Source organism: Pangasianodon hypophthalmus, chromosome 21, assembly GCF_027358585.1.
Source record: "Pangasianodon hypophthalmus isolate fPanHyp1 chromosome 21, fPanHyp1.pri, whole genome shotgun sequence".
Lineage (NCBI taxonomy): Eukaryota > Metazoa > Chordata > Actinopteri > Siluriformes > Pangasiidae > Pangasianodon > Pangasianodon hypophthalmus.
The window spans coordinates 20180389-20192672 of record NC_069730.1 but is presented as its reverse complement, the minus strand read 5'-3'; the positions used below and the strand labels follow the sequence as shown (position 1 = coordinate 20192672).

General features: G+C 37.6%; 2 protein-coding genes across 4 annotated transcripts in view; one reads left to right on the top strand and one right to left on the bottom strand.

Annotated features, from left to right (window-relative positions):
* Positions 1-12284, top strand: part of LOC128317139 (myb-like protein I) — a 53932-nt gene that overhangs the window by 25861 nt on the left and 15787 nt on the right. For all 3 annotated transcript variants that reach the window (XR_008300657.1, XM_053227581.1, XM_053227580.1), the window contains exon 2: positions 8610-8712. The gene's annotated coding sequence lies outside the window, so the exon portion shown is untranslated. The remainder of the gene's footprint in view (positions 1-8609; positions 8713-12284) is intronic.
* Positions 483-5945, bottom strand: glula (glutamate-ammonia ligase (glutamine synthase) a). Its single transcript, XM_026946175.3, has 7 exons — positions 5793-5945; positions 4438-4622; positions 3352-3513; positions 3104-3250; positions 2871-2998; positions 2235-2434; positions 483-1626 (listed from the first exon to the last, which is right to left on the bottom strand). The coding sequence occupies exons 2-7, from the start codon at positions 4601-4603 to the stop codon at positions 1314-1316; spliced, it is 1116 nt and encodes a 371-aa protein (XP_026801976.1). The 5' UTR covers positions 4604-4622; positions 5793-5945; the 3' UTR covers positions 483-1313.

Sequence of the window (12284 nt, the reverse complement as noted above, 5' to 3'; positions counted from 1 at the left end):
GGATCAAATATGCTCCAGTGCTCTAATTCTAGCCAGCTTTTTTTATTTAATGTCTTTTTTTTTATGTAGTCATTTTAGTAGTTAGTTAGATATGTAGGTTTAGCTAACATTCACTAGTGACAGCTAGCTTGTTTCAAAATCAGGTAGCTAATTTAATGGCCAGCTCACTAGCTCCTTAATGTAAAAACACGGTGATGGTAACGTAAGACATTTTAAAAAGTACACTATTTAACACACACACACACACACACACACACACACACACACACTTGTGGTAAAGTTGTATTCATTCACAAAAAAAGGAGGGAAAAATTGTTAAACATAAGTCCAATTTAATCAAAATCTAAAGCTAGACTTTACTGCGACAATAAATTTGGATTATTATGCTTTTAAGATCAGCTTATAATCACAGCTACTGCTGTGACTAGCTTTTTCATCCAAGCACACAGGGTCATGAGGGAGAAAACACACAAGTCAAGAGGTTCGTGGTAAAAATAATATATTTTTTTAAAGAGTCTTAAAAAAAAAAAAAAAACCAAACACAATCAGGTTCAGCAAACGTCAGGATTTTACCCAAAACCCACACAAACCATCAAAAGCTTTCTTCGGTCACAAATTCTCTCTCGCTGTTTTTTTTTTTTTTTTTTTTTTTTTTTTTTTTTTAAACAAGTGGCATGACAGATCAGGAGAGTCGAGAGTGTACCGTACAACCTGAACCAGTACAAAAACAGATAATGTTGTCATCCAACACCAATTTAGTTAGTAACAATAAAACATTACACAGTTGAAACGTTACGTCGGCTCACGTACACGAGCTAGCTACTGTTGAAATGAAATGTATTGCGCAGCCTGAGCAGCTGTAGTCCGTCGGTCTCAACTCATTTTTAGTCCTTTTTAATCATCATCGTGAAGAGGAACGTCTTGGATTGGAGATTGAGGAGTAGGGGGAAGGCAGGGTGGGTTTAATGGCAAGTATCATGGAAAGAAGAGAAGAGTAGAGACGTGCCAATCAAAAAAAAAAAAAAAAAAAAAAAAAAAAGAAGGAAACCAAAAGACACAGAAGGGTCAGATATGCGCCGCAAGATCACGTCCCCGGTTAACGTCAAGTTTAATCCTAAAATGTTAAGTTGACCAGCCAACTTCTTTTAAAAACCGCTATGATGCATGGTTAGACACATTCTAACGAGACGGAAATAAAAGAAAAACAAAAGAATACAGTACTAAATTTGGCCTCGTGGTGGCCGCTTTAAGGGATGAGAGGAATGGAGTTCAGTCCTGGAGACGACAGGGAGAGAAGTGAGATTTAAAAACATCTAATAGTCCACGGGTTCGTCTCCGTCTTCGCTGAGCAGACACGTGCGTATGAGGGCTTCGGTGACGGCGTACGGGTCGCAGTTAGCGCTCGGGCGACGGTCTTCGAAGTATCCCTTCTTCTCCTGGCCCACGGCGCGAGGGATGCGGATGCTGGCGCCGCGATTGGCGACGCCGGCGGAGAACTCGTGGATGTTGGAGGTCTCGTGGCGGCCTGTCAGGCGGCGAGCGTTGTCCAGACCTCCTTTAGGGTCGTAGGCACGGATGTGGTAGTTGTGTCTCTTCGCCAGTTTCTCAATACATTCCTCAATGCATCTGATTAAAAAAAAAAAAAAAAAGAAAGAAAAGAGCGATAAATTCTACTTAGCCATCTTGTTTATCAATTCAACCGTCGCTATTTAACCTACCAAGCAAACTTTATCTTAAGGTCCTCCAACTATAAAATTTGGCAAAAATACTCAGATTAGGAATGATCTGTAGCAGAGCCAATAAACATACAAAATAAAACATACAAAATAAAGCTGTCCTTGGTATCAGATGCTTTTATGCAAAATATTTAGCTAAAGGCAGCTCATGAGACCAGACACTAGCTACAGGTGAGACGTTACCTTAGAAAGGAGAGAGTTTTCACGTTAAATAGTTGACAGTGAAAATAATTTAAAGGCGAAATGGACAGAGAAGCGTGTTTACTCTCCAAGCTCAAAACAGACATCTCATCTGTTCAGGGGGTGTGCCACTAGTTAAAAGTGGTTACACGAAGCACAACTATGAACCAAAACACATCCCGATTGTTTTACGACTAAACAAGACAATCGCTAACGATTAAACATTAAGACATACTTCAGTCATCATTCCGTCTCGCTCTGTCGCGTATCCGGACGTTTTACAAATTTAAGTAGTAAGCTTTAGAGATTTGCACTTACTTGAGGCCGCCTTCTTCCCGCATCTCCTTAGTGCTGAAGTTGGTGTGACAGCCCGCACCGTTCCAGTTCCCCGGGATGGGTTTGGGGTCGAACGAGGCGACGACGCCGAAGTCTTCACACACTCTGTGCAGGATGAAACGAGCCACCCACAGGTGATCTCCCATGTTGATGCCCTCGCACGGCCCCACCTGGAACTCCCACTGTAGAGCAGAGCGAGAAACTTAATTAAAAAAAAAAACAAAGTCAAAGCAGCTTTATGGAAAATCTGCAGCAAGACTCCTGACGACACTGCATACTGTAATTCCGCTAAGAAATACGGCTGAGCAGGAAGTGGGAATTCCGTCATAATTCCAATATAATTTTGAATAGTAGTATTACAGGCGTCAGAATTTTTCCAACAGTGATTACGCACAGTAACTTGTGGTAAAGTATTTTAACATCCAATCCACAAGTACTGTGATCATTTTTGGCTCCTCGCCTTAAATAAATACCTTCATAACAATGCAAGGCTTAAGTCATACCTAACTTAAAATACATCAGAACCCAATATTTGAGAATGATCGTACTATCCAGGTTCCCGTGCGACTCGGCAGAGCTACAGAACCCGAGTCGCAATCTGAATTAACCCTGGCGTACCTGAGCTGGCATGACTTCGGCGTTCGTGCCGCAGATATTCACGCCGGCGTACAGACACGCTCTGTAGTGGGCTTCGACGATATCCCTGCCGTACGCTTTGTCTGCTCCGACTCCACAGTAGTAAGGTCCTGAAAAAAAGGAACCGATAAAACACCGTCACCACCACCTCCACTATCTCCAACAACAATGTTGGCGTGAAGACAAACGCGTAAACGTAGATGGTGAATTCGTACCCTGAGGACCGGGGAAGCCGTTGGAAGGCCAGCCGAACGGGTGACCGTCTGTTCCCAGGATGGTGTACTCCTGCTCCATGCCAAACCACGGGGTCTGCTCCTCCACCATCTGCATGACCTTCTTACACGTCATGCGATGGTTGGTTTCTGGGTGGAGAACATGACAAGAACATGACTAGAACCTTTACCTTTACTCTAGCGTGACTCGTAAGCATTGTCATTAAAAAAAAAAAAAAGCTCTTATTTACCGGCAGGTTTGCGGTTGTATTTCAGAACTTCACACAGGACCAGCTTGTTGGGGTCTTTGCGGAACGGATCTCTGAACATGGCCGAGGGGATGAGATACATGTCGCTGTTGGAACCCTCCGACTGGTAGGTGCTGGAACCATCAAAGTTCCACTCAGGAAGATCTGGTTGACAAATGATTTTTAAAACGATTTAGTCGATTGCGCTTTAATACACAGGCAGCATGTTTTCCCCAATCCTGTTTGCCGACATTCTTGGTTTTCTGCTCGCTCTTAACACAGGATCCATTCAGCAGCCAAGACGCCATTGGCTCAGGTGTGTTGGTACACGCTCAGGATAAACGGTACATTCTTCGTCAGTGCGGTTGAACCCTTTTACTTTCCAATTATGTACCTTAGATCTACCCTACACTATACACACACAGATTACCGTTTTTACATCGAGTGTATGTTTTACACTAAAATGAAACAGTAACATGGACACAGCTTGGGAATAAAATCCTCCAGAATCCTTATCCACTTCAGTTTTCTCCATTTTCCCAACTATTAATACAACTTGGGACTTTTTAACCAAACAGGTAGGTGTATTACACTCTCAGAAATAAACACACCAAACTTTATAAACATCTCAAACCATTAAGCATACATTTTTAGGTCTTTAGTATGCATCTTTTGCCTGAAAATATGGACACAGAGTACCTTTAAGATGACAATTTAAGATGCATAATTACCAAGAACCAATTTACGTTTAAAAGCTAATTGAAGATACACCACATTCACGTTTCTAGATAAAAGACTCTAATAAAGGTACAACAGGTGTATGATTAAGGGTAGGCAACAAGGAATTGGAATTTAGTACCCTTTTCTTTTATCAAAACATACACAGGAAGGAGGTTCGAGGACCGGGTTGAGACACTGGACTGATACGAACCAATTTATTCAGAAAAGTGAGTTATAATCCAATCAGAGTTGAAGTAGGTGAAGGTTAAAGGTCGAGATTGAAGAGTCTAATAGTCGGCTTGTTAGTACTGTGTAACTACAATTGTTTAATACTGTGTAATATAGATTTATAACCATGTGTTGCTTTACCCTCGATGCTCTTCGGCTCGCAGTCGAGCGTCCTGGTCTTGCAGCGCAGTCCCTCCCCCGTGCCGTCGATCCAGACGTACATGACCTGCACTTTGTCCCCTTGCGGAAGCTCCATGTACTGTCGCTTCACCACCTTGCTGAGCTGCGAGCTGGCCGACGTCGCCATGTTTATTACTGTAAAGCACCTGGACAAACAGAGCGCACAGGACAGGAGGATAGAAGCACCGTGAGAGCTCTGTGCGACATAGAAACCCCCACGACGCCCACTACACGGGGACGAGGAAATGTACGCAACCGTCACAGTCACAGCTAATCAGATCCAGGCTGCTGTTGCAGCCTCGATGCATGTGGAGGAGATTTTTCCCTGCAAAACACTTTCGCAACGTTGTGCAAACACCTCCAGCGGCTTGTCGTCATGGTGACGGCGCCGGTGAAGTGTTACATCACAACGTGCACGAGTGAAGACGTGATGATGGGAATAAAGGAAATAATCGTAGGAGGACAAGAAACATTACAGCTCGACATTAGACGCATCATTAATCAGGGACACATCTCCATACTCAGTGCCAATATTTTTGCTCCTGAAGAACCTTAAGAAAACAAAGATCTTCATCAATGAGCTTCATTTTTGGAAAAGTGTCATATATTCTTGGATAGTGCTTTCGAGAAGCATAACAAAACTATAATGTAGATTGTGTGATAGAAAAATCACCGCAGTAGATAATAGAAGAACAAGCTATTGATAGATGACGCATTTAGTCAGTAAAGGCATCCAATATGCTACAGATTCACGGTTTTAACTGTAAAATCATCCCAATAACACGAGGATTAAATGCACAAAGGAAAACTGAACCTGAAGGACTCAGATTTACACCTTAGTAATTAATTAATTACTAAGGAGTTAATTAAAATGTTTTGAAGGAGGCAACTGTAAACTGTGCTACATTTTTTTTTTAAACAAAAATGGAGACTAATCAGCTCTACATCCAGATACACTAGGGTTAGGATGGACACTTCAGGAAGCAGGTAGGTCTGAAATCAGGAAGGTAGGAACAAGGACCCTTAAAAAAACAAAAGGTGTCTTAAGGTTCCTATTTCTGTGGGTCCTTATTTCTAATAAGACTGAAGAAACATCACATGCATCCTGCATGGCTTCTAAAAACATCACCAGGTTTAAATTAAAAACATCAATAATAGTATTATTTAAATTCTGGTTTGAAAAAAGACATAGTACATGTAACACATAGATGCAGAGTAGGAACAAAAATGAATAAAATTAAAGGTGCACACAATAAACATGCTCTTAAAAATGCATTTAAAAAAATAAGATTTTCAGGGTGAAATAAAGTTCATACCTGTGCAGCAGTGAGAGTTAAAACAAGCACAATATCAGCTCCAGCTCTGAGACAGAGAAAGACAGGGAAAGAGGAGGAAAAAAAAAAAAAGAGAGAGACTGAGAGATCAGACCGCGGCTGCTGCTGCGCTCATCCTCTGAGCCCCACGCTGTGCTCCCTCTGGTTTATATACAGGCGCGAGGACTGCGCCGCTTCTGATTGGTCAGAGCCGAGCGGGAGAAAAGGCTCGAGCCGCGACGTGATTGGCGCTCAGCGCTGGAAGTCTCCGCCCACGACCAGCGCGAGACAGCCTTTAGCCCAATGTTGTCACGAGCGCGTGCTTTTTTTTTTTTTTTTCCTCAGGACGACGACGTCGAAAAAAACAAACAAACGACAAAATAAATAAAAATTTGTGAGAAATTTTGGTTCGAATAAACGAAAAAATGATAAATACGTCGAAATAAAAGAACTCGGTGACTGAATAAATGAGTATATTAATGAGGGAGAGTCAAAAAACGCCACCTTGTGGTTGTACATTACTGTTACTCAGAATCCTGGGTTGCCAGATATGTAATTTTCCCTGAATAATTATTATTTGATTCATATGTTTGTTTGTTTATGTTTCGAACTGATGGATTTTAAAACAGGGTTGCCAAGTATGATAACAAAACCAAATGCACAAACAAACATATTTTATGCCAATTTTCAGCTTAAAATCTAACCTAAATCCAACAAAAATCCAACATTTTGAGAAATTACTTTCTAATAATCTTCCAGTTAAGGAAATGTATAAACATGTACAATTTAATGAATCTGGGTTATCTAGAAAATGAGATTCATAGTTCTGAATATAGCAAAAATTGATTCTGAGGAAAACGTTTTAAAAAAAATACACAATGTTTGCGCTCTAGTTAGTGTGATTTATAAAATTTATAAAGGAAATTGACATTTATATCATAATGACACATAAACTGAATATATATCAGGAAATAAAGCTTTTAGGGATATAAGACATGATGTGATTGGGAAATGGGCGGAGCTAAAAGCCTTTTTTTTTAAATAAAGTTGCTTTTTTCTACTAAAATTTAAGAGTAGACATGTTATATACACAATTTATCTAAAAAATTTTGAACAAATTTGTTGTTTCTACACAGTGTCTTGGCTTGTTGAGACCAATCTGGCAACCCGGATCAATTTTTAAACAATGCACTCATTGTTATTATAATTAGCATAATTAGCTTAGGGATGTAATCATGATAAATGATTAGCTCTTCTCGTGTCTTTAATTGCACATCACTGAAAAACACTAATTACATTAAAAGGTTTCGCAGATTTCAGTGGAAGGAATTTAATTGCACGAAGAGTCACGTAATAACTTTATTAAACTAACTAATAAACTAATGCTTATTATCAAATAAATCTTGAAAGCTATTTAATGTCAGAAAATATTTGTAAATATCGATTCGCAAGTTGTTCAGGGTGGATTTTACTTTTAATATGGTAAAAAAGAATTGCACGATCGAGTGTATTTGGCGAACAGAAAGGGGGCGGGGCTTGTCATAGATAACAGGCAGCACCAACATAGCTACTGATGACTCTTACTCAAAACTATGACTTAGTTAGTCTGAACACAGGCCACCATTTTGTTCACATCACACACACACACACACACACACACACACATTTTTTTTTAATGATGAGTACAAATCAGGGTTTTTATTTTTAAATCAAATCCGCTTACCAATTAGCATAATCCTATCATATGGTTAGCTAGCAGAAAGTTAGCTAGCTTACCACTGAAGTTAGCTACTTGACTATAAAATTTGACTTGCTGGTTTCGAATACACACAATAAAAGCCTAATGCTAGCTATTTTTTAGCTATTGCTCCGGAGCTGGTGTTCAGGTTAGCTAAGATAATCTGTTAGCTGGTGAATAGTAATACAGAACTGTTTTGTTTACCTGCGTTTATGCTAAGCACTTTGTTTAGTTGAATTGAAGAAAGGTAGTGTTGTAACATGATCAAGTTTCACAAGGCTATTGTTTTAATAATTTTTTTTTTAAATTTATATAATTTCTTTTTCTTATGTGCTTTACAAAGAATTTAGTCTTATGGAAAAGTACTTCTCCTTTAACTTTACGTAACATTAGCTGGCTAGTGAACTAGGATAGTGAAGTTAGCTAGCTTACTATTGTACTTAGCTACTGATTGTAATTCCACAATAAAACTAATGTTGGCTAAATTAGCCAATTAGCCTAAAGTTGGCTAACTTGGTAGTTAGCTTCTCCCTTGATGTACAGTAGGTTAGTAAAGCTAATTAGCTAGCTGGCTAATACTAGTACAGTAGTGTTTATTTACCTTGTTTATCTACTATTTTATTTATTTATTTTACTACATATTTGAAACTAGCGTTTATGCTATAAACGTTGTTCTGAATAAAAGAAAAAGAAAGCTAGTGATTATTTATGTAGAATTTTGTTCATGGCCAAAATGTTTACATACCTTTGCATAGAAAAAATGAAGATTACAGAAAGCGTTAACATGGAGCGTAGCAGTAAATGGATAAAATCAACTAAATTTATCTATGGAAATCACTACACATGATGAAAATATGTATTAAAATAAAAGAATAGAGCCAGTAAATATGAACTCATTTGATTTTATGGATAAATTCCTAATGTTTAGGATTCTCTTTTTACCATCCAAACAAACATTTGACACTTTTGTTTAACTGGATGACTGACAGTTTCTGTTACATCACAATTTAAATGATTTTCACATTTCTTTCCATGAGTTCAATAAATTTAGGGAGCTGATCTGAGATGTGATGTTTTCTCAGCTCGGCCAGGTGTGTGGTGAAATGAGCTGTGTGAAGATGGCGCCCTCTGGTGGACTCAGTGTGGCGGTGCGGCATTTGAGGAGGATGATGGAGATCTGGTGAAGTGAGTCGACTCTGAAATAACGCTGCGTTCCTGCCTGGTACCTTGTAATCATTAATTTGCAAGTTGCAATAACGTCATTTCGCACTATGGGACGTTCCACGTACGAAAAAGTGGGGAAAAAAAGGAAAACTAAACTGCTGAAAAGCTACTTTAAGCTACTTTAAGTGCACTTTTATGGTTACAGTCCTGAGTGGCTCCTGGTTCTGTTCTGTTCAAACCTTCAAACCTTTAGTGACCTTCAAACATTCATGCAACATTTTGGACTGAAATTACAGCAAAGCAACAACAGCCCACAATAGCAAGTAGCTTAGCAACTAGCTAGCCAGCTAACATTAGTGACAACCCTAATGTTGATGATTAGCTTCTCAAAACAGTGATTATTACGGTCAGTGTTACAGATTTAACCGAGTAGTGTGTGTGTTTATGAACTGATCTAAATCCAGGACTGCTCTAAACTCTTTTAAACGTAGAGAAGTGTGACTTTACACTGTACACAGCGGGAGCGGCCATGTTGATTTGACGTCACTCCATAAAACGGGGGAAGGAACTGCTAGCTGAGAAGATTACTCCAAGTTAATGAGTTAAAGTTAAAGGGCGTTCTCGGTGGTTTTTATCAGTTGTAGGTGGAGAATTACAAGGTGCGACTTCGCCTCGAACGCAGCATAATGCTTACGTATTCTTACGTGGCAAAGCAGTAGTCAAAATAATAAAAACAATTCCTACAAAATATGAGCAAACGAATAATTTAATATTAATTTCCTAATTAATAAATCAATTAGTATACTACAGAAGAATATAATTAATTTAATACATAATGCATGTTTTCCCTGTATATTTGCATTCCAAAATCTTGCTATTTATAACACTGAAGATTAACTCATTATTCATATTTTTATCAGAAAGATGCACATGATAGATTCTGAAGCACAAACAATATCTGTGGTCTATTATTATACGCATTTCAATGAATTTCGGCTTGTGCTTCAACACGACAGGCTGCAGGTGGCGCTGTTTACCTCCAAGACACCCTGACTGCATAAAAATAGGTTTTTTTTTTTTTTTTTTTTTTTTTTTCATGCTGTCAAGTCCATTTTGAACAATATTCCAATAGTTTCCCATTACTCAATCACTGAATCACTGAATCACTGAAACATTGAATCACTGAATCATTGAATCACTGAATAAATGAATCACTAAATCTCTGAATTACTGAATCACTGAATCACTGAATCTCTGAATAAGTGCATTATTGAATCACTGCGTCACTGAATCACTGAATCTCTGAATCACTGCATCACTAAATCTCTCAATTACTGAATCACTGAATCACTGAATCTCTGAATCACTGCATCACTAAATCTCTGAATTACTGAATCACTGAATCACTGAATCTCTGAATAAGAGCATTATTGAATCACTGCATCACTGAATCTCTGAATCAGTGCATCACTGAATTACTGAATCACTGAATCACTGCATCAATGAAGCACGGAATTATTGAATCACTGAATCTCTGAAGCACTGCTGTAAGTTTAATTCGAGGCTACATTCTATATTACTATAAAACCCCAATACACACGTGTTAATATGAACATATATGAAAACATATTGGGAAAAATAATGAAACTGGGCTTTGGATTCTTAACTATTTCATTTTTTATTTTCAATATTTTCAGTTTTCATATGAAATTCAGTTTTAATGTAGTTCTGCTACTTTATATTAGCTTAATATTTTTAGAGTCGTTTAATATTTTTAGAGTCGTTTAATGGACTTTATTTTCTTTTTATTTAATAAATATATATTTTATTCTTTTATATTATATAAAGTACTTTTTAAAAATATTTTTATTTTATTTTCAATATTAGTGCGAGTTTTTTGTGTTAGAAACTAATTGAAAGTTGTAGAATTCTTCATTATTATTATTACTGTTATTGTTATTATTATTATCAGTATTATTATTATTATTATTATTAATTTCAGAGGTAGAGATTCTGAGATTTGGTTTAAGCTTTAGATTTTGATTTAAATGCCCTAGTTTGTTTTATTATAATTCAATTTCCTTTTGCAGTTTTGATGATTTAGTATTTAATAATAATAATAATAATAATAATGATAATAATAGATTAAAGCAATAATCTGTATTTATATCTCTGTGCTTTAATATGACAGACAGCAGGTGGTGCTGTTTACCACAGAGAGAACCCGACTGCACAAACCACGACTCACTGACTGCGTTTACATGCACATCAATATTCTGATATTAATCAGAATTTGGCGATAATCTAATTGTAATCTAATTAGTACTGAGTCACGCGTGTAAACGCCACAATCCGATTGCCCGATTCAAGTTAAGACAATATTCTGATTCCCCAAATTCCGATTCCCAGCCCTGGAATACGCTTGATTTAATCGGAAATTTGTTGCATGTAAACACCTTGTTTAGAAAATCCACTGAAAGGAGATATATGCGCATACTCAGGCAGCAAGAGTGGGTGTAAATGTTAGGGTCCAAATTAAATTAGTGTAAAAAAGTAGTAATAAACTAATAACTGAGCGTACTCTATACCCAGGAAAAGCGCACGTGTAACTCGGCAAACTTACAACAAGCGTGTTTACAAGAATAATCCGATGTCTGTACGGAACATCTTACAAAATGTCTAAAATGATCTGAACACATGTTAGCAGTAGTCTTTTCTGCTGGAAGCTAGCTGGAGCGATGTGGCAGTTTCACTTAGCGATTAGCGTACGTTGTCTATACTGACATCAATACTATAATCATTTTGTACAATATAATATTAAAAACATTGTTCACCCAAGCTGCTTAAATGACTTTAAACCTAGAAAAAGGCTCTTTTTTTAAAGAAAAGAACTCCTTCGAGCTAACTACGTAAGCCAGGCGACGATTAGCTTTGTACACGGTTCCCCATGAAGCCACTGCTCTGATATTCGTGAGTTGGTAGCTAGAAATTTTCAAACAGTTTTCAAACAAAAAGTTCACGAGTGCTGACACAGTGTTGACGTTTCTTAATGTAACAGGATCCATGAACATTGGGTTAGCGACTGATGCTAAGTGTAACTGTAGTGTAAGTGTAATTCTAGCTGTATTGAAACGTTTTAAAATCAACATGTCTGAGGTAAATGTTGAAGTTCCCGATAATTCTGTGTTGTTTTCTGCTGTTTTTCAGTGTGCTTTTATAGGCCTAATGTCTGTGTAAAACACTTAGCTAGCTAAATTGTTAGCGTCACTGAGTAGCTAGCTTGTGTTCAGTGTCCAAATTAACATATTACAGACATGAACCATGTAAAAACATATCTGTTCTCAGCAGAATGCAGTTTAACCAGCATTTCCTTTTCATGGTTTTCTAATTTTTGTTAAATAAATAAATAAATAAATAAATAATTAAATAAATAAAAGACCATATATCAGGACCTGTTCCCAATGGACAGCATTTTAATCAGCATTTTTTTAGTTTTTTTTTTTTTTTTTATTCTACTTTTCTTCTTTTTTTTCCACTTCCTTTTCTTTCCATATCATTCTTTTCTCTCCTTCTCTTAGTAGTGGCTTTAACAG